The sequence below is a fragment of the Melospiza georgiana genome, chromosome 9, assembly GCF_028018845.1.
Source record: "Melospiza georgiana isolate bMelGeo1 chromosome 9, bMelGeo1.pri, whole genome shotgun sequence".
Lineage (NCBI taxonomy): Eukaryota > Metazoa > Chordata > Aves > Passeriformes > Passerellidae > Melospiza > Melospiza georgiana.
In genome coordinates this window covers 3,931,650-3,952,899 of record NC_080438.1, presented here as the reverse complement: position 1 = coordinate 3,952,899, position 21,250 = coordinate 3,931,650, and the positions used below count along the sequence as shown (strand labels likewise).

Below are 21,250 nucleotides of genomic sequence, written 5' to 3'. Positions count from 1 at the left end.
CGAGTGAGCAGCAGGGCACTCCCCGGGCACCCGCGGGCATCGGGCGGCTCCGGAGCGCCCCGGGCATGGGCAGGATGATGCGTGTGCCCACAGAGAGGTGGCTGGGGGGGATGCAGGGAGGGCAGCCCCCCTTTGCCCCCCAGTTCAGCCCCTCACCTAGGAGCACCCGTGTGTGCTGGAAAGCCCTCTGCAGCCAGGGCGGGGATGGGGATGGTGGGGGGAGTGTGTGCGCGCTTCTGGCAGGGTGGGGGCTCCCCCATTGCCTTTGTTCCCTTCAGACCCACCCCTCGCCTCTGATTTTCCTTTGCGGCAGCTCCCGTGCTTGCCAAAAGAACGCGCTGGATGGAGCGAGGCAGCGAGCCGGGCGTGTGTGCGCGCTGCTGTGCGCCTGCCTTGCCGCTGCCTTCATCAGAGCCGGCCGTCCCCGAGCTGCAGAGCCGCGCCAGCCGCCTCTAATTCCCTGGCCCGGCTCCTGCGGGAAGCCCTGCGTGCTCCTGCCCCGGCAGCCGAGGGCCGGGCATCGCTGCCCACCGCCCGTGTGCCCCCTCCGGCCCCGCCATGGGCGGCCGGGCTCCCGCAGGATGCTGAAGATGGAGCCGGGAGGAAGGAGTTGGACACTTGGCTCCAACTAGGCTGGACCACGCTGCTGCAACCTGTTCGCCCGGGTGCTGTTCCCAATCGTGCCTTGCCGTGCCGCGGGGTGGCCGCGGGGACCCGGCTCCTGCCCGTGCTGCGGGGGGCTGGGGGGCTGCTCTGGGGGGGATGTGCCTGGGGTTCACCCCTTGCTTCGGGGGGAAGGTGCTTAGGGACCCCGCGGCTGCGGCCTCCGCTGGGCACGGAGGAGGAGGAGGAGGAGGGGGAGGAGGGCTGGCTGCCCGCCCCGCTGCCCGGGTGGCCGTTCTGGGGGGGCCCGGCTGCCCCCCGTGCCCAGCCGGTGCTGCCTCTCCTCTCTGCCGCGGGTGCCCCGGAGGGATGGAGCAGAGCCGGGGCTGAGCATCACCCGGAGAGGAGGAGGGGGCTGTGGTTGGGACTGCGCCCCGCAAACCCCCTCCCTCTTCTTTCCCACCCTCCCCCCGCTCCCCTCCGCCGCCTCGGTGCCGCTGCTTTGGCTCACCTGTGCGTTTCCTTGCAGGATGGCTCGCTTCGGGGAGGCAGTGGCCGGCAGGCTGGGCTCCGGAGATGGGGGCTCCGAGCAGAACCGGAGCCGGCAAGGAGCTGCTGCCCCTGCGGGAGGCAGCCCGGGAGCCTTCAAGCAAACCAAAGCGCAGAGAGCCCGGACTATGGCTCTGTACAACCCCATCCCCGTCCGGCAGAACTGCTTCACCGTCAACAGATCGCTCTTCCTCTTCGGGGAAGAAAACATAGTCAGGAAATACGCCAAGAAGCTCATCGACTGGCCATATCCTTTCTGCGGCCCCCGTGAGCCGTGCTGCCCGGATCTGCCTCGGGGGCTGCCCAGGACACGCGTGTGTGGCACTGTCGGGCAGGTAAGGTGTGCCCACAGGGGTGCCCCGGCCCCCGGGGATGCTCTCCTCGCCCTGTTGCTGCTCCCCCTCCTGTCCTCGGATCCTCACAGGAGCTGAGCCCCTTTTCCCCCCCTTGGGAATCCCCCAGCCCCTCCTGAGGCTTGGATTTATTATCCCCCCGTGCTGATACGGACGGGTGCTGTGATCCCTGCGTGCTTTGGGATGCTCTGTGTGCGTGCCTGGGGAGCTGGGAGGCAGTGGCCTTTCCTCGGTGCCTCGATGTCTCGTGGAGTTTTGTCACCCCACCCCACCCTGGGGAGCCCCGTGTGTCCCCAGTCCCTGCTGGGTGGTGGCTCTGTGCCCACTGTGTGTGCCTGGCAGGGGCACAGCCGCCCTTGCCCTGCAGCCCCCGGCCCCCGCGGTGGCTCTGGGAACCGGCTGCCCCCTCCCTGCGGCAGAGGGAAGGATGGTGGGAGCCTCTGGCTGTGCCCCGTGGCCTTTTTTGGGTGAAGCTGGCACGCTTTTATCCCAGGGACCCCTCTGCTAGCGCAGGGTGGAGGGTGCAGATCTCTCCCACTCCTTCCCCTGCTCCTCCATCCTTCCACCCCTCCCCACGCACCTCTCTCTCCTCCCACCCTCGCCGTGGGTGCTGCCCAGCACCACATCCCTCATCCCCACACCAGCCTGGCCCCAGCGCCTGCTGCCCCTGAGACACCTCCAGGGCTTTGCCCCCAGGGAGGATCTGAGCCTGAGAACTTGAGCGTGGCTGGGCTGTGGCTGTGGGAGCCTCCCCGTGCCGCGCTCTGCAGCACTGATTCCATGCAGCTCCTGCTGCTGCCGCTGCTTTCTCTCCCTCCAACTTGTTGGTGGAGTTCCTGGCTCCTCTGGTGGGCACGGCAGAGCTCTCCCTGGTGCCATGCTTGGTTTGGTGCAACAGGTACCACGAGGGGAGGCCTCTGGTGTGGCCCAGGGATGCAGAGCATGGCAGGGGAATTGTCCCTGTGCAGCTCCGTCAGGAACAGCTCCTGCCTCGGGAGCTGTGACAGCTCCAGGCTCCAGAGGGTGACCTGGGCTTGAAGGGCTGGCTTGGAGGGGCTGAATTCCCCAAATCTGTCCCTCCTGGCAGTGCCCAGGGTGTGGGTGGCTGCAGGAGTGCTGGTGGTGAGTGCGGGGCCCTGGGCGGCTCAGCGCAGAGCCCTGCAGGGCAGCAGCCAGGCCGCTTTTCCAGAATATGCCAAATTATTCATGTGCTTTTCCAGCATGCTGTGGGAGGGCTCTGGCCCCTCCAGCTTTTGCTGGGAGCCAGAAGGAGCTGGGGTGCTGCCACTGGGCCGGCACTCGCGGTGTGGGCTGGGGTCCCGTGCCGGCGTGATGTCTCATCTCCAGGCAGCCGCTGTCTCCTAGAGACTGGAGCTCCACCACCACCACCACCACCACCACATGAGCACAACTCCCCAGCATTATTCTCCCCTGGAATTTGCAATGCATGAGGGAGATGGGCTCATTTTGTGGTGTTTTTTTTTTTTTTTCCCCCAGAAGTAAGTGACATATTCCCATGTGAGCGCTGGGAACAGGCGTGCTCCAGGCGCGGGAGCTCGGTGTTCCTGCCTGTCCCCCGCCCTGCTGCCATCTCTTTCCCAGAAAAACCCATCCAGCCCTGGATGTTTCTCTGCACCACTGGAGTTTTGAGGGCTTGGGAATGGGCAAGGCCTTTTGGTGATGAGTTTGGTGAGGCTGGCCAGGCTGGTTGTTCCCATCCTTGGAGTTGTAGCCTGGCACGGGCAGCTGGTGCCTTTTGGTAGGGCCAGGAAAACCATGTGAGCACCTCAGCTGCCTGGCCTGGAGCCCATGGCATCGCTCCTGGGCCAGGGAATTTTAGGGAGGAGAGCATTGGATCTTGGCCATGGTCAGTAGGAGCTGCTGGCCCTGGGAGGGTGATGCTGTGGGTCAGGGTGGGCTCAGCACTGAGGAGAGCCAAAGGGGCTGGAGAGGAGCTCGGGGTGGAGTGGAGGCTCTTCTTCATCCAGCTCTGGTTGACTAGGTAATAGGGCTAAAAATATCTGGTGATTCAGGCCTGGATATCTGCTGGGTAACTGTGTAATTATAACCAGCAGCCTCTGCAGTTTGGCTTCCCAGTGTAAATAGGGATGATGCATGGAGGAGAAGGAGGAGAAATACGAGCAACTGGGATTGGGATGCAGCTCCATGGGAGGCAGACCTTTGCTGAGTTCCTCGCTGGGAACCTCCACTGGAGCTGCTCTTTTAAACCTGGTCCTGCCCAAACTGTGGTGCAGCTGCTGCTTTGGCTGTAGGGAACATCTCCTTCTCTTCTCCTTGGGAAACGCAGCCTCGTCCTCTTGCCTGCTCTCCTCCTGCTGATGGCCAGGCCTTTCACCCTGATTTCATTTGTTTGGCTGCCTGGAAGGCTCCAATTCAGTTAGGATACGAGATGGGCTGCAGCTCATCTATATCTGCTCCGTTCCTCATCCGCTTAATCACATTTGACCTGGATAAGATCCCTCTCCCGCCCCAGGAAGGCCAGATGACATTGTGTGGCTCTGGCTGTGTCCCCAAGGACAGCATCTGCCTGCAGCCTGTCCACTGCACCTACCCCTAGTGTGGCAGGGGAAGAGGATGCCCATGTTCCCTGTGCTGAGGGATTTCATCTATTTCATCCCCAGTCTGGTGTTGGGCTGGCCTGGAGCAGCTGGAGTGCCCTCAGAGCATCATCAGGGGGGTTTTGCTCCGTGGGAAGCACACCCGTGAGTGGCTGAGCTGTTTTGCTGTCCCTGTGACCTGGTGCTGTGTGGGCACAACCCCCCTGGCCAAGCATCTCCTCCACCTTGGCTTTTCCCCGGCCAACATTCCAGCAGGTCTCGCCTTCCCAAGGGAAGAGCCTGCACCATGTCGTGCCATCCTTGGGCAGCTCCATCCTTACCCTCCCCAAGAACATTTCCCCCCTCCCCCTGCTCCCAGGCTGTTTTCTGTGCCCTCCATTCATCAGATTTTAGAAGGGTTTTTTTTTGGGAGGGGCGAGTAGGTGTGATGGCAGGTCCATCTTTTTGACAGCCGGGGAGAGCGAGGCTGCCTGTCAGATGGTGAATTTAAACAGAGGCAGCTGTTGTCATGGTGATGCCAAGTTGCATCCTGTTGCTGTGGCAACCAAAGTTAAAAAACTGATGTTAAGGCAGGAAAATCACATGATGTGGTCCTTTTTTGTTTAAAAAAAAAAAAAAAAAAAAAAAAAAAAAAGAAGGGAGGAGGAGAGGAGAGAGATTTGATTTCCAGGGTGAGGTGGGGGAGAAGGAGACGCTTCTCCATGGAGCTGTTTGCACGTGGCAGGCAGGCATCCCACATCCTGCATCCTGCATCCCTACGGGAGGGAGGGAGGGAGGGAAGGAAAGGCAGCAGTGTGGGCAGCTCTGCCCCGTTGGACTCCTGGCTGTCACTGCCTTTGGCTTAACCCTTGGTGGAAACCACACCACTGCCTTTTGGAGCTGTAAAAGCTGGGACTGCAGAGAGGGAGGGGAATCTCCTGCGTCCCTGCAGTGGGATTGAGGCAGGCTGGGTGCTCCAGGACACAAGCACAAGCCAAATTCACTCCCCTGAGCCTCTGTGCAGCAGGCACACAGCAGCTGGCTCGTGTTCCAAGTGGGAGGATTTGGGGTCTGGATGTTGCTTTCTGTGGCAGGACACAGGGATGGAGAGAGCCAGGAGGGGCCACAACTCTGTGGACAGTGTTATCAGTGGAGGGAAATCCCTTGTGTCCTCGGGGACAAGCCAGGGAGGCGCTGCGGGGATGGGGAATCCCAGAGTTGAATTAGGGCCGCTCACAGACTTTGCTCTACTTGGCACTTTGGTTTTTTTCTTGGAAACCAAAAACCTCCCTTGCCCAGGGAGGCTGTGGACTCCCTGGAATTGTTGAAGCTCTGATGGGATGGGAATCTGAGCAGCCTGGTCTGGTCTGGTGGAAGGTGTCCCTGCCTGTGTCAGGGGGTTGGAACGAGATGACTTTAATGCCTCTCCCAACCCAAACCATTCCATGATTCTGTGAAAACAACCTTGGAGAGAAGGTGCTCTCTTTCCTGCTGAGGGGAGGAGGATTGGGGCATCCTAAGGGTGGATGCTGAAGGTGTGGATCTGTGGTCCTGTCTGTGTGGGACAGGCAGCAGTGCTGGGACTGGGACCAGCAAGATGAAGTCCACAGGTGTAGGAACTTTTTCTCATTGGCATCTGAGGGGAAGAGAGAGCCCCAGGGAGGTGTGGGGAGAGGTGGGAAATAGAGACATGACTTTCTAGGAGGTGTTGGAACCTGGATGATGCAGGCGTGGACAGGGCTTAAGTTGCTCCTGCTCTTTTGGTGGCACTGGAAGGTAGAATTCCCCAAGGCCTCATAAACCCATTCACCCAGCACCATAAACCCCTCCAGGGCCTGGAGCTGGGCTCACTGCCTGCCTTAGCCAGGTGGGTGCTCTGGTTTGGGCTTCTGGCTGGCGAGGAAGGTGAAGAGGAAGCTCACAGCTGCAAGATCTTCCTGGCAGAGCCACCAAGGAGCTCCAGCTGCAGGCATGGGGTTATCCCTCCTCCAGGTGGCCTGGGGGGTGCCCCCATGGCCTGGGGTCACTGTCCCTGCCTCAGAGGCATCCTGAGGGAAGCGTGGAGCTGCAGGTGTGGCGTGCACAGGGATCAGCCCAGTTGCTAAGGAAACAAGTCAACGGTGCAGGGGAGAGAGCATTGGGTAAAGGAGATAAATCAATAAGAAAACCTATTTTTATCGGCTCCCTAATGATCCTCCAGGAGCAGCCAGACGGAAGAGGAGGAGGAGGAGGAGGAGAAGGCTGGAGGGACATGGGCTCTCATTACTTGGCCTGGAGGGAGGAGAGGGCTGCTCTGCATTTTGGGTGGCTGAGAGGTTTTGTAATTACTCATCTGATGTGGGAGAAAACAAAGCACTGATGGAGGGTTGTCTAGTGGCCCTGACTGGGAGGATGTTTGCTTGGCAGAAGTAAAGAGTGGGTACAAAACATCCCTCAGTTCAGCCAGATGTTCCTGCTGTCCCTTGGGAGATTCTTTTCCTCTTGGAACTCAAAACCTGTCGCAGCTGGAGCTATGGGGGCTGGTTTCCATGGGGCTGATGTCTCACACAGCTCTGGATGTGAGAAACTGGATTTCTCCAGTTTCTCCTGGAGAAACTGGGCCACTGGGGTTTGGGGAGTCACTTTTGGCAGTGCTGAGGTCAGTGCTTTGGGGTGCAATTGCCCTTTTAGGCTTGGCCAGGTTGGACAGGGCTCTGAGCACCCTGGCCTAGTGGGGGACATCCCTGTCCATGACAGGATGGAATGAGATGGTTTTTAATGTCCCTTCCAGCTCATTCTTTGACTTAGTGGTATCTGTTCACCCACTTGCTGGAGGTGCAGCAGATGTGCACCGTCCTCCTGCTCTCAACCAGATGTTGTGGCCAGGTGGTCCTGAGCCCCCCAAGCCCTTCTGAGCAGGGCTCCCACGCTGCTGCAGCTGGGTTTTTCCCTCTCCCACGGGAGCAGTGCGGGATGCTGGGGCGGACAGACGGACGGACGCTCCCGCGCCGCTCCCACACTTCTCCTCATCTAGGCAAATGTGCCTGGTGCCTGGGGAGCTGCTGCCCCGCCCCACTAACACGCTGTTTGTCTCTCCAGCCGGTGCTAATTGCTCGCAGACTTTCAGGAAAATGATACAGAAAGGTCCCAAATAGGCTGGTGGCGCCGGGCCAGCGCCGCGGTGGATGGAGCGGGGTGGAACGCAGGGAGAGGGCTCTGCTGGAGCCTTGCAGGGAAATATTCACTTGTGCCGAGCCTCAGAGGAGAACTTTTGGAGTCTGGCCCCCCTCCCCAAGCACGGGGAGCTGCTCCTGCTCCGTGCCCGGCTGGCTCTGCAGCCTCTCTCTTTCGTAGCAATCATTAATTTCACTGAGCGCCTTTATAAATGCCTTGGATGTCTCTTTCCTGGCTCTTCTTCCTGCCTGGGTTAAACACATCCCAGCTCCCACGGGCTCTCCCTGGCTGCCTCTCCTGCCCCTCTCCCTGGGGATGTTTCTGTGCCCATCCCTGCTCTTGCTTTGCCAGCATGCCCAGCCTCACTGGGGCTGGGTCACTCCATGCTTTGGGCTGGGGTCACTCCATGCTTTCCCTTTTCCCATGCTCATGCTTGGCACTGAGGTGTCTTCTCTTGCCCGTGGGCTCAGGGCCACTGGTTGAAAGCATTTTGCTGTAGTCAGTGGCCAAAAGATGAGGTTGGAAAAGAAAATCACCCCTTTTCCCAGAGCTGTTGGACACCTCCTTGCCTGAAATGCGTAAGCCTGAGGGTGTTGTGTGTGGAGAAGCTTTGGTGTGGTGGGGAAGGGCTTGGCCAGCTTGGGATGGTGGAGTGTGGATGATTCCTTCATCCCAGGTGGGATCACATCCCCTTTGCACAGGGGAAGGTGGCAATCCTCTCCCTGGTGCCAGTGGTGACAGTAATAGAGCTGTTTTGGCAAGGAGGGAGCAGAACCAGGGGTGCATTGCTCCACATTCAGTTATTGAGGACAACAGGGCTTTTATGGTGGAGAATTGGGAAAGATGGATGGGAAGTTGGAAAGATATGGCCACCCTGTCATTTGGAAGTGCTTTGTATTCAGAGCTCGGCCCTGGGCCAGGCAGGAGAGAGCTCCGTGTCCCTGCCTCCATCCCATGAATCAAAAGGCAGGAGGAAGCTGAGTTTGGGGTGTTTTCCTGGGCATCAGCCTGCCCTTTCCTTCCTCAGCTCCTCAGACACCAGCTCCTGCTGCCACTGCTCAGGGTGGCTCCTGGAGAAGGGCTGTGTAGGACCCAGACGTGGATGTAGGATTTGGGATTGCTCATAAGGGTCCAACCAGGTCCTAGACGTGGATGTAGGATTTAGGATTGCTCATAAGGGTCCTAGACGTGGATGTAGAATTTAGGATTGCTCATAAGGGTCCAACATGTGGATGTGGGATTTAGGATTGCTCATACGGGTCCAACCAGGTCCTAGATGTGGATGAAGGATTTAGGATTGCTCCTAAGGGTTCAACCGGGTCCTATTGTCCAGGTGCTGCTGCCCCTTGGGGTCTTTCTGGGGTGTGTTTGAGCTGGGATATCTCCACAGGGAGTTTCCACCCTGCTCAGAGCCAGGTGCCATCAGAGCTGTGAATGCTCAGCCAAGTGCTCTGCAGCTCCCAGTGCCACCTGGGCTCATCCTGCTGCCCACAGGGTGCTTGGCAAGGGCACAGGGTGGGCTGATCCAGGTCAGAGCCCCAGGACCTCCAAGGGATGCTCCATCCTCCCCAGGCTGTGCAGGTGCTCCATCCCATGGGGGTGTTCAGGACAAGGGCTGCCCACGCCTTGTGACACCTCCCCTTTCTGAGCCCCATCTCCTGCTGATGGGTGGTGGAAAAGGAAGGAAAAAGGGACATGCCAGCCCTGGCATGCCAGGGAGAGCTCCCCCTGATCCTGCCCAGGACCATGCCAAACCTTCTTCCAGCCAAAGCCCAGCCTGGTTGTCCTGCTCCAAACCTTGTGTGCACCTTCTGGGCTCCCTGCACAAGCAGCATCTCTCCCATGCTGGGAGACGAACAAACTCCACTTGTTGGGAGTTTTCATCCCAACAAAGGTGTCCTGTGAGCCTGGGGAGGAGGAGATGAGGCCCAGCAGGTCTGCAGGGAGGAAGGTCTTGGGGGGCTCTCACCCCTCTCATTTCCAAACACCACCGAGGTGGGCTTCATGAGGATGTTCCTGCGGGGAAAGCAGCTCCAGTGGCTGGGCAAGTGAAACCAAGGGTGGGCTGGGGGGTTGTGGGTGTCACCCAGCTCTTCTGTGCTCCTTAACTCCCCTGCACTCCCTTCGAGTACATGATCCTGGCCACCATCATTGCCAACTGCATCGTGCTGGCGCTGGAGCAGCACCTCCCCGAGGATGACAAGACGCCCATGTCACGGAGATTAGTGAGTACCCCGTGCCCATCCCTCCCTGCTGGGCTGGGGGCTGGCCCAAGGGCACCCACACAACCCTACCAGGCAACTGCTTCTGATTTTGGGGTGGCCTGACAGGATGTTTCCTCTGGGAATATCTCTTCCAGCCTGCCTGGGGCTGGTGTAGCAAATTCCTTCTGCGTGGAAAGGGTTCAGGAAGGTTTAAGCCCCTTAAAAAAAATGGGTAGGGGAGGACTGGGCAACCTGAGCATGTCGTAGCCACCCTCTGTTTATTCCTGAGGTTGCTGCTGGCTGAGAAAGGGCTGGGAAAGCTCCCAGAGGAGATGAGGGGTCTGGGGGAGGTGGGAAGGGATGCGAGTTGGGTCAATGTGAAATGCCTGCTGCTGTGTTTGCTCAGTCTGCCCCTCTCACTGGCTCCCTGATTTCACCCTGGCAGGAGAAGACAGAGCCCTACTTCATTGGGATTTTCTGCTTCGAGGCTGGGATTAAGATCGTGGCCCTGGGGTTCGTGTTCCACAAGGGCTCGTACCTGCGCAACGGCTGGAACGTCATGGACTTCATTGTGGTCCTCAGTGGGTGAGTGCTGCTGGGGGCCCTGCTGGGCTGGCCTGGGCTTGGGGGCCTGTCCTGATGATGACACGAGCTGCAGGACGTGGGGAGAGCCCCTGGTTTGCTGTTGTCAGCGGTGTTTTGTTGTCCTGATGAGGGAGGAGAGGATGTGCTGGAGGTGCTGTGCTGGCATTGCTGTGGATGCTGATGGTGGGACAAGCTGTAGCGCTGGCTCTGAGGGCCACCATGTCCAGCTGTCCTCACTTGGTGGTGGCCTGTCACCCACCTGAATACAAGGCAAGGTGATGGCATGACCTGATAAGCAGCTGGATGTGATCTGGGAGAGATTCTGGTCAAACCCTCCATGGGGAGGGGGAAACCTCTTTTCCTCTTGCCTTCCCGAGCACTTCCCAGGCTTGCCCTGGTGCTGGAGGTTGGGGAATGAGGTCTGGGCAGGGTCACACTCCCAGGTGATGCTGCTCACCATGCCAGCATGCAGGAGTGGTGCTGCTGGGGGTGGTAGCACACACGTGTGCTGCTTGTGTCACTGGTGGTGCCACCTGCCAGGGACATGGCCCAGATCTGAGTCCTGCTTGCCGTGTGCTGGGCTGTCCTGGTGACACAGAAACAGGCAGCGACATTTGGGCTTGTGTTAGCCAGCACTGGAAGTCAGCTTGAGCAGGAGGCCAGCCAGGGTGACCCCTGGGCCCCTCTCTGTGTGCAGGGCACGTGGAGCCTGGATTGTGGGTGTTTCTTCTTGCCTGCTGGAAACATCACGCTCAGAGGAGCTGGTTTGATGTGTACAAACAGATGGAGCCTGGGGGTCTGAGTGCTCCGTGAGCTTTGCTGGGTGCAGAGCAGCTGCAGGGCTGGCTGGGAAACTGAGGCACGGTGACCAAGGGGGTCTCTGCAGAGCTTCAAGCTGCACAGTCCTGACTCTTGGTGGCACCATGTGGGATGTGACACCCGGCTGGGTGTTTGGAGGAGGAGGGGAATGCAGAGCCTGCTTCTGCTGGGGTGTGGTGGTGGGAGCTGCTTGTCCGTGGTGGTGGCACTGTGCACCACAGGAGGCTTCAGGAGAGCATGGCTGGGGACAGTTTGCCTCCCTTGGTGCAGTGGGGACCTGGATGGCCGTGCTGGGACCACGTCAGCTGGGAATGGAGGGTGTGCTGGTGGGTGTCTGACGGGCAGCGAGCAGGCGGCCTGTGGGAGGTGCAGCCCTCGCACGGGAGGGTGCTGCTCTCCCACATCTACATGGTGACTCATGGAGAGGGTTCTGTGGCTCCTGGGCTGGGCAAAGGGGCTCACACCTCTGGGAACAGCATGGGACACACTTTGCTAGAACAAGAGGGGCTTTTGGCCTCTCTGGGCTGAGTGTGCGGGAAGCAGCTGGGAAATGCCCATCACCTGCATCCTGACCTGGGCATCCTTTGGGACGTGGGCCAAGGGGCAGCACTGAGCTTCACCAGGGCCCTGTTCCTGCTCTCCCCACGGCTCTGGGCCGGCTGCTGTGCCCAGCAGGTGCTGAGTCAGCGCTCAGCAATCACTCACTGGCAGAGCCTCGCCAGCTCCTCTCGCTGCTGGGCTGAGCCAGGCCCCGTGCCAGGGAATCAACTGCCCATGAAGGGCTGCCAGCACTGTGCTGCCCCCCCCAACAGGAGGGGCCTGTGTCCCCCCCAGCTCTGCCAGTCATGGGGTGCACCTCTCCAGTGTCTGCTTCCCCACCATTATACTCCTCCTTGGGATCCTGGTGTTGGCTCAGCAGAGTGGAACCCAAGGGACGCCCCTTCACCTGCTGGCTCTGCCCCAGCACTGTTGGAGCAAATTCTATCATATCTCAGAGGGTGGAGGAGGCAACCCGTGGGTTTTTACCCTGGGCTGGCTTTGGGGTCACTGGGATCAGCTGCAGCTCCTTCTCCCTGTCCATCTCCTGCCTCTGCGGTGCTGCCAAAGCTGCTGCTCCTCAGCGCTGTGCCTCCCATGCAGGAAACTCTCAGCCTGTTTAATCCGCTGAATTATTGGCAAATTCCTGCAGCAAATAATCCTTGGCTGGCAAATGCCTTGCAACAGCTTGTGGGAGAAGGTTTGCACTTGGCGGCTCGCTCTGTGTCGGTTGCGTAAGGCGGGCGGGCGGCGCAGCCTCGGGAGCGCCTCTGCGGCTCCAACTTGGGGAATGTAAAAGTGTCTGGATGGAGACTGGGGAGATCTGGTGGTCGTGGGGGTCGTGTTGTGGCTTACTGAAAGGTTGTGGCTGTGGTGGAGGGGATGTTGTGATCAGAAATGCAGGGTGGTGCTTGCCTCAAGGTGTGCTTATGGGTTTGGATGCTGGTGCATCCAGAGAAAACATCCATGTGAGCAGGACCCACTCCAGGATCTGACCCAGAGGGAGCCAGTGTCACACTCACTGGCTCTCGTCCCTGCAGTTGTGACACAGGGTGTTACTGCTCCTTTCTGGAATTATTTTTTTGCTATGTGTCTGATGGGAGAGGTTCTTGGTGCAGGTGGAATAATTTTTTGCCATGTGTCTGATGAGAGAGGTCTATAGTGCAAGTGGAATCATTTCATGCCATGTGTCTGATGGGAGAGGTCCTCAGTGCAGGTGGAATAATTTTTGCTGTGTATTTGATGGGAGATGTCCTTAATGCAGGTGGAATAATTTTTTGCTATGTATTTGATGGGAGAGGCCCTTAGTGCAGGTGGAATAATTTTTTTGCTGTGTGTCTAATGGGAGAGGTCCTTGGTGCAGGTGGCATCATTTTTTGCCATGTGTCTGATGGGAGAGATCCTTGGTGCAAGTGGAATAATTTTTTGCTATGTATCTGATGGAAGAGGTCCTCAGTGCAGGTGGAATAATTTTTTGCTGTGTATTTGATGGGAGAGGTCCATGGTACAGGTGGAATCATTTTTTGCTGTGTATTTGATGGGAGAGGTCCATGGTGCAGGTGGCATCATGGTCACAGACACCATGCTGGGATTTCTGTGAGCAGAGGGATTTTCTTCACCCTCTCCCTGCTGGAAATAAGCCCAATGAGGGATTTCTCCCATGAGTGGCCTCCTGGGACCTTGTGCAGGAGTGGATGGCACTGACTAGAGTTCAACTGGTGTTTGCTTCTTCTGTCAATAAATCATTTTTTTTTCCATCTCAGTGGAAATCAACACCCACATAAAACTCCCTGATGCTAAAGCTTCCACTGGGGAACTAATAGTCACATTTGTAAACCTGTTCTCTTTGTAACCTGTGGTTTCCAAATCATCATTGCTGCCTGAAAAAACAGCCTGTTCTCCTCCAGCTAAAAATAATTTTATATGAAAGTGTGCATAAAATATCTTTACTCGTTCTGAGGCAGAACCAGCGAGGGGAACATCTGCATTTCCCCTGGGGTTTGGGGATGCTCACCCTGTCTCTGTGAGAACCAGAGCCAGCTGGGTGCTGAGGCTGGATTTGGGACCTGCTTGATGCAGTGTGACCTGGACCAAAAGGGAAAATGGCTCAGAAATGGTCAGAAAGGGCAGGGGAAGGTTGGTGATCTCTTAATTGGTGGTTCTGAGAAAGTGAGGCTGAAAAAGCCACCAGCAACTGGAGCATGAGCTCCCTGTGTGCCATTGGGAATAGAGCACAAGGACCCTACAGCTGCCTGCTTTGCCCTGCCCCCTACTAGATGGAACAGGAAGGGTTAAACTCCCTCTGCAAATATCCAGGTGGGTGTGTGCTTCACACACTCCAGTGCCTGAGCCTTATCAAAGCACCACTGGCTTTTCTTTTTTTTTTATAGCAGCAATACAATAACACGTGAGAGGTGAAGGGGTGGGGGAACGCTGCTCACAATGAGTGAAAAAAAATCCAAATGTGAATCAAAAGGCCCTTGTGAAGTTGTTCTGCTCAGGAGCTGGGGAAGCAGCCGCTGTAAGAGCTGGATAAAAACCCCAGGGTCACTAAAAGGAAGCTCTGCTGTCAGGGTTTTTGGGAGGGTTTAACAACCCTCTACACCTGGGTGCCTTTTGTGAAGCCCTTGGGCACGGTGGTTTTCATTAAAGGCTTTTGTGGGGTGGAGCATGGCCAAGGGAAAGCAGGAGTGAAGGATTGCTGGCACTGCCTGCCATGCCCTCAGCAAAGCCAGAGCAGAAATCCTGGCTCTCCCAGTCCTGTCCCAAAGGCCAGGCAGCAGCTGTAAGCCTGGTGTGTCTCTCTGACCTCCCAGGGAAATCCTGTGCATGCTTGTGCATCCCTGATTTCCTGCTGTGCCTGGTGGGAAGCAGGATGGAAGCATTCCAAGGCTGCAAGGTGAGCCCAGGGATGAGGAGGGCAGCTTGGCTTTTCTGCTGGTTCTGATGCTGCCTGGGTTTTGAGATGACTGCCCTGGAAAGTTCCCTTTTCACGGTTCCCCCTGAGCTCCCCCGTGGGAGAGGTCGGGATGTTTTGCCCTCAGGGATCTAGTGCACCTCACACAAGCCCAGTTCTGTGGGTTTGGATGCTCTTTTCAGTCTTGGAGTTGCAGAGATGGAAGGGGCATCCTTGACCAGGCGCTGGCAGCAGCTGCATCAGGGAACATTGAGGTGCTGCATGCCCTGGTGGTTTGTTTTGGGGTGCTGGCCCTACAGGTGTGGGAGCACACCTGGGCTGGGAACAAGCTCTTCCACAGCCCCACACCTACATTTCCCTGACCCAGGGAGTGGATAAGAGGTTTGGAGAACTTGAGGGAGTGGATAAGAGCTTTGGAGAACAAGTGTGGAATCAGGGCACAATGCAGCATCCTGATGTGGTTGTCCTGCTGGAGCTTGAGCCCCTGCAAGGAATGCTGTGCTCTAGGGATAAACCAGCAAAGAGACACTCCCAGGTCCAACCCCAGCAATACTTTGATCACACCAGACAAGACTTTCCCCCTGCCTCTTTCCTTCTTTTTATTTCATGAATGTTGGAAGTATCCAACGTGATGCCTGCCCCCCTTTCCCAGCTCTTTCCTTTCAGGACAATTAGTAAAATGTTTGGTCTCTGGTTTGGATGAATAATTAATCTCCCAGCTTGGTGAATGATTCATGTGCCATATGCCATGGCCCTGGGAGCAGCACCTTGCACAAAGGGCAGCACAGCTTCCCTGGCTGGGTCAGCGGACAGGCTGGGGAGGAGGGTAAAGCCTTCCCCTTGTTGTGATGCCTTGTGAAGGCTGACCTAGAACAGAGGCTAGACAGAGCTGAAGAATAAAGTAGGGACTTATTAAGAGGATTCCATAGATCCCCTTTGGGCAGCGCAACCCAAAATAGCCACAAATTGGACAAGTCACAGGGTTTTATGCTTTTATTAAGTTTTGGTCTATTAGCATATTGGAGGTAATGGTTTAATTACACCTTTACCCCATGCAGTCCCATCCTTCTTGTTTTTGTCTCTTCAGCCCACATTGTTTGTGCTCTTGGGCCTGAGATTTGGATCATTTGTCCTTGGTCCCCAACTAGAGCAGGAATTGTTTTGTCTCCCTGCTCTGTGCAGAGAGCTCATAGGATGCCCAGACCCACACACTAAAGAAGCCCAGAATCTGAAAACCATAAAGGCTCAAACCTGAGGCACCACCTGGGCAGGCAGAGCTGTGTCTCTGGCTCTGGGGGAGCCTGGCACCCCCTTTTCCCAGTGCAGCATCCGTCCCTTGTGCCGCTCACGCGATCGCGGCTCCATCGGCTCCATCCTCCCCACCCCGCTGGTTCCCTGAAGCTGCAGAGTGAGTCAGCCCCTCCCACGTGGCTGCTGGTCCCCGGGGGCACTGCCTCCCCTGCCAGGCACCCCTGAGCTCCCCAGGGGCTCTTGCTGCACCCCGGCACCCTGGCAGAGCTCCTGCCCTGGGGGATGCCCTCATTGTCCTTCTTGGCACTGCCATGTGCCTTCCTCTGGGAGATGGGGTGGGGGGCATGGCCGGAGGAAAGGGGGTTGTTCCCTCCTCATCCTTGGTGAGAAGGTGGGTGCACACAGGTGGGTGCTCTGCGGTCTCCTCCCCCTCCTTTGGCACGAGCCCTGCTGTGATCAGCCCTTCCCATTCTCTGTTTCTCTGTGGGGCCAGCTCTCCTGTCTGCTCTCAGTGGCTTTAGCTTTCCACCAGGTCCTGTGTGTGCAAATGCAGTTTTATCAGCACCCTCTCACCCTGCCAAATCCTCTGTCTGCTGAGGGGCAGTGTGGGGATGGAGCAAGGAGGGAGATGTGGGGTTTGGCCAACCCATGGGGTCCAGGACAGGGGATGCTCCCTCATGCCCCAAATCCTGGGGGCTTCTCTGGGAAGGAGTGGCCTTTGGGGGTGATTTCACCCCCCAGATCAAAGGCTGGTAAAGGCAGATTTTGTCCTTCAGCCTCATCATATTGTTCAGGGAGGGGCAGGAGCAGGAGCTGTGCAGCAGCTCAATCCACCTGGGTCACAGCCCCGAAACCTAGAAAGAGCACGAGAAGGTGGTGGAGGCTTTGACGCTGCTCTGAACTGTGCCAAGGGCAGGACTTGGCCCTGCCGTCCCTGTCCCTTGGTGTCCCCAAGGCTGTGCTCTGCTGTGGCATCCTCAGAGCGGGTGACCTGACCCTGCTGGCCCTGCCTCAAGACAGGTTGGCCCCCAAGAATCATGAGAACATCCTGCTGCACGTGATGCTGCCTGCAGAGAGGGCAGGGATGGATTCACCCCATTGATTCACCCCAAACAGGGCAGGAAGGGGGTGAACTCATCAGGTACCTCACTTTCTGTGAGCTGTTTGACCAGTATATTAATTATGAAGTAGTCTCCCTCCTAGAGTCAGGTGGCAGTGCAAGCCTTCAGGGGCCTTTCCACTTAATTATAAATATTAATTTGCATGCCAGCCAGCACCCTGCCTGCCCCAGATTTTGGGCTGAGATTAGTCTGTCTCAGCCTATGCCTCTCTCCACCCAGCACACCCTTTGCTGGGACAGTTTGTGTGCGTTTCAGCAGAGGGGAATGCTTGAGGGGGGCTCAGTTTGGTGTCAAGAGGGGTGAATTGAGGGTCAATCTGATAATTTGGGGTTCAGCCTTTGCTGGGAGTCTCTGATGTGAAGCTCTTTGCAACGTGGCCTGAGCTGTGTGTGCTGTTCCTTAGGGTTGAGAGCTGTGGGTGGGATGTCATGGGGATGGGATGATGGTGATGATGGGGGTGGGGATGGGGTGATGATGATGATGATGAGGATGGGATGGGATGATGATGAGGATGGGATAAGGGTGGGGATGGGATATGATGGGGTGGGATGATGATGGGACGGGATAGGGATGGGATGAGATGGGATGGATGGGATGGATGGGATGGGATGGGATGGGATGGGATGGGATGGGATGGGATGGGATGCAATGATCATGAGGATGGTATGGATGGGATGATGGGGATGGGATGATGATGGGGATGGGAGCCCAGCAATGCACAGGCACAGAGCCACGTTGGCTGCTGCAGAGTGGGATAGTGCCCAAATTCAGTGTTGGCTTTGTGTGGGCAGCATTGTCAAGCACCGCTTGTTCTTTATTCTTCACGGTCCCAAAGATCAGGGAATCCTTTAAAATGAGATGATTCTTGGGGCTTTTTTCCTTCTTTTGACCCCTGGGAGAAGAGATCTAAAGGTGCAGGTCCTCAGCTGGAGGTGAGGGCGTGTTCCCTGCTCAGATGGGGGCTGATCCTGGCTCTGCCCAGCCCCAGAGCCCACGGGTGTGGTGGCCCCAGCGGGAGCTCGCCCTCCTCCCCAGAGCCTCCAAATAAATAAAATCAAATCATCATCCTGGTTGCAAACACAAAGCAATGGATTATTATTTTTTTTTCCTCTCCTGAAAGAGTGTTTTTGTCTGCTGGTGATTGCTCACTATTCAATTATACTTTGGGGGATTAGCATATATTTCCCATCCTGCCTCCTCTCTCATTTGCATCCTTCCAAAAGCTCCTCTCTGCTCTTTTCTCCACCTGAAGTCTCTCTTCCCCCTTTCCTCAGAAGTAAAACTAACCCCTTTGCCTGGGTGACCTATAAAAACGCCTTCACTCTTTTTTTTCCCCCCTTCTTTTTTTCCTCCAGTACATATGATGAAAAGCATGAGATCATTGGGATTTTTATAGCCTAAATCTGGCAGCTTTTTTCAAATAACTTGGATGGTGAGATGTAATTTTAGTTTGGGTCCTTGCCTAAAAATAAAGAATAATTATTAGCACATCAGACGTGAATATTGTAAGTGATCAAAAAGGGTTTAAATTGTTCTACAGATACCAGAGCTCCTGCCCTGTGGCAGCACAAAGGTCTGTCACAGCCTGAGTTTCATCTTAGAAGCTGTGAGAAACCTTAATTCAGAAAGTTCTGGCTGATAGGGTTTACAAAAAAAATTAAATTATTAATAAAAACCATGGCTAGAGTGTTAATAAACAATTGCCAGGTGAGATATGCTGAAGTCCAAAGCAACAAGGTGTGTTTTGAACATTGGATTTACAATCAGCAGTGCTGCCTGTGCCTACCAGCAAAGCCTGGCTATCCAGGAGAAGGGATGTGTGTAACTTCCAGCCACAGAAGGGCTTGGGAAAAGTTATCCAGGAGAGGGGATGTGTGTAGCTTCCAGCCACAGAAGGGCTTGGGAAAGGCAGCCAGCAGCCAGGCTGGCATGCCTGGAAGCTTGGTTTGCTTTTCCCAGACACTTTATTAGGTGTGAGGGTGATGTAGGGCTGCTCAGAGGCTCTGGGCTGGCTGGGATCAGAGTGCTCTCTGTCCTGCCTGCCTGCACGAGGATGTGCAGGCACCTGTGTCACACCTGGGTTAGCTTTTTGTCACCGCCCAGGTGACAGCTCCCAGTGCCACCGCCTCAGTCTGGTGATCTGTCCAGACCTCCTTCCCGAAGCACTCGTGATGTCCTCTGTCCCCCGGAGAGGACAAGGAGCATGTCACCTTGCCTGTCACAGAGGAGTCCCATTCTTAGCAGCTAATTTAGAGCGCGGGGAAGGAGTGCCCTGGAATCGCCCGAGCCTTGCCTGGAGGCTCAGCCAGGCTCCGGAGCCCTTCACACAAATCTGGGTTAGCCGAGGACTTTGCAGCCAGGTGCTGCTCCTGCCCCGGGGGCTGTGGGCTCCACCTCTGTTGGTGTCACCAATATCGTGGATGGGACATGCCTTGGCTTGTGTGGCCCTTGGTGCTGAACCAAACCACGGCACTGTGGTGTTTCACCCCAGAGACACTTTTGGCCTAGTGGATGTTGGTGTTTCACCCCAGAGACACTTTTGGCCTAGTGAATGTTGGTGTTTCACCCCAGAGACACTTTTGGCTGGCTGGGTGTGTGGTGTTTCACCTCACAGACATTTTTGGCCTAGTGGATGTTGGTGTTTCACCCCAGAGACACTTTTGGCCTAGTGGATGTTGGTGTTTCACCCCAGAGACACTTTTGGCCTAGTGGATGTTGGTGTTTCACCCCAGAGACACTTTTGGCTGGCTGGGTGTGTGGTGTTTCACCCCACAGACATTTTTGGCTGGTTGGGTGTATGGTGTTTCACCCCACAGACACTTTTGGCCAGCTGGGTGCTGCAGCTGGGCTCTTGGAGGCAGGTCCAGGCCTGCAGGAGCTCTGGTGGTGGTGGGATGAAGCTTTCCCCCATAACAGGGTCTGCTCCTCAGGTTTCCCTCTGTGGAGAAGCTTTAAGGTGATGGTGAAGGAAAGGAGTCGGTTCTGATGGAGGGTTTGGATCCAGAGCTTTATTCTGGCCCTCAGGCCTCTGAATCCAGCACCAGCTCCAACAGAACTCCCTGACCCCATGGTTGCTGTTCCTTTAACCCCGGGGAGAGGGGCAAGGAAGGGGTAGGGAGCCACCAACCAGGTCCAAGGGACAAAAGACACCTGGATGGCCCAATGTCCCTCCAGGGCTTGAGGGCACCTTTTGAATCTGCCAATCACTCAATGCCCTTCTGTAATTCCAGGATTGACAGACAGTGCTGGGAGGGGTCAGGATGGGGAAAAGAAGGGTGATTGACACACCTGGGAGGGGATCTTCAGGGGAGAAACCCAGAGTTCTGGGGTAAACCCTGAAATCACACTGCAACACACCTCCATCTGTGTGGCATCAAGGCTCTGTGATGAGGGGAGAGAGCTGCCCATCCCTGTGCTGCTCTGCTGTGGCAGCTGGGCTGGCTGGAGCCTGCATCCTGCATCCTGCCCAGGAGCATCCCCGGCCTCCTGGAGCTCCTCAGCTGCTGGGGAATGTTTGAAGGAGCTGGGGTTGTTTAGCCTGGAGAAAAGGAGGCTTAGAAGTGACCTTATTGCTCTCTACACCTTCCTGAAGGGAGGCTGTAGACAGCTGGTGTTGGTCTCTTCCACCACGCAGCACTGACAGAGCCAGAGGACACAGTCTGTAGCTACAGCAGGGAAGGTAGAGGTTGGATATTAGGAAAAAAATTTTCACAGAAAGAATAATAAAGTACTGTAATGCTCTTCTCAGGGAGGTGGTAGAATCACCATCTCTGGATGTGTTAAAAAAAAGATTGGACATGGCACTTGGTGCTACAGTTTGGTTGAGGTGTTAGGGCATGGGTTGGACTCGATTCTATGATCTTGGAGGTCCCTTCCAACCTCATTATTCTATGATTCTGTGATTCTGTGATTCTGGGATGTTGTGATTCTGTCCTGGCTGGAGTCAGCGCTGGGGCTGCTGCTGCCCCTTTGGGAGGCTGGTGCCACACCAGGGGCTGGGACACAAGGAGCAAAAGCTGAAGGAAGGTTTCCAGCATGGTGTTGGCACAGTGTGTCCCCTGTGCTGGCATTTTGGGGAGCACTGGTGTACCCTGCTCTCGCTGGCAGGGTGGGTGAAGGGTGGGAAGTGACGGGGCTTTTGTCCCTCCCTCGTGCTGCTGAGTGGCCGTGCTTTATCATACTTATTGATTTTGATCTTACAACCAATTTAGCAGCACAGCTCTCCCCAGGCTCTGGCTGCTCCTGACTTAATTAAGTCCCTTTCCTGCTCTCCTGTCAGTGCTGTGGGCAGCAGGGGCTGGGCACAGGCTGGGACATGGAGACTGAGTGCACAGAGGGAAAGTGCCAGGAAAGGTAAAAGATCCCAGTAAATATCAGGGATAAGCAGTGTGATACCCAGGGGGTTGTGGGTGATGCATCCCACTGCTGCTGGGGCCTCGCAGTGGGGCAGGGAGGAAGAGGAGGCTGGGGAAAGGAGCTGAAACAACCCGGTTTGCAGATGTGAGAGCTGCCAGGGTATCCTAGGAAACCCAGCCGCCTTTCTGGAGGGACAGGTTGGTACCTGCTGTACCTCAGGGAGAGGGTGAGAGAAAGAGTGCTA

The 21,250-nt window shown here is 56.5% G+C and overlaps 1 protein-coding gene across 5 annotated transcripts in view; it reads left to right on the top strand.

The window, feature by feature from the left end:
* Positions 1-21,250, top strand: part of CACNA1E (calcium voltage-gated channel subunit alpha1 E) — a 153,794-nt gene that overhangs the window by 48,097 nt on the left and 84,447 nt on the right. For all 5 annotated transcript variants that reach the window (XM_058029920.1, XM_058029921.1, XM_058029916.1 and 2 more), the window contains exons 3-5: positions 1,133-1,399; positions 9,336-9,441; positions 9,866-10,005. In XM_058029920.1, coding sequence (XP_057885903.1) covers positions 1,133-1,399; positions 9,336-9,441; positions 9,866-10,005 — 513 coding nt within the window. The remainder of the gene's footprint in view (positions 1-1,132; positions 1,400-9,335; positions 9,442-9,865; positions 10,006-21,250) is intronic.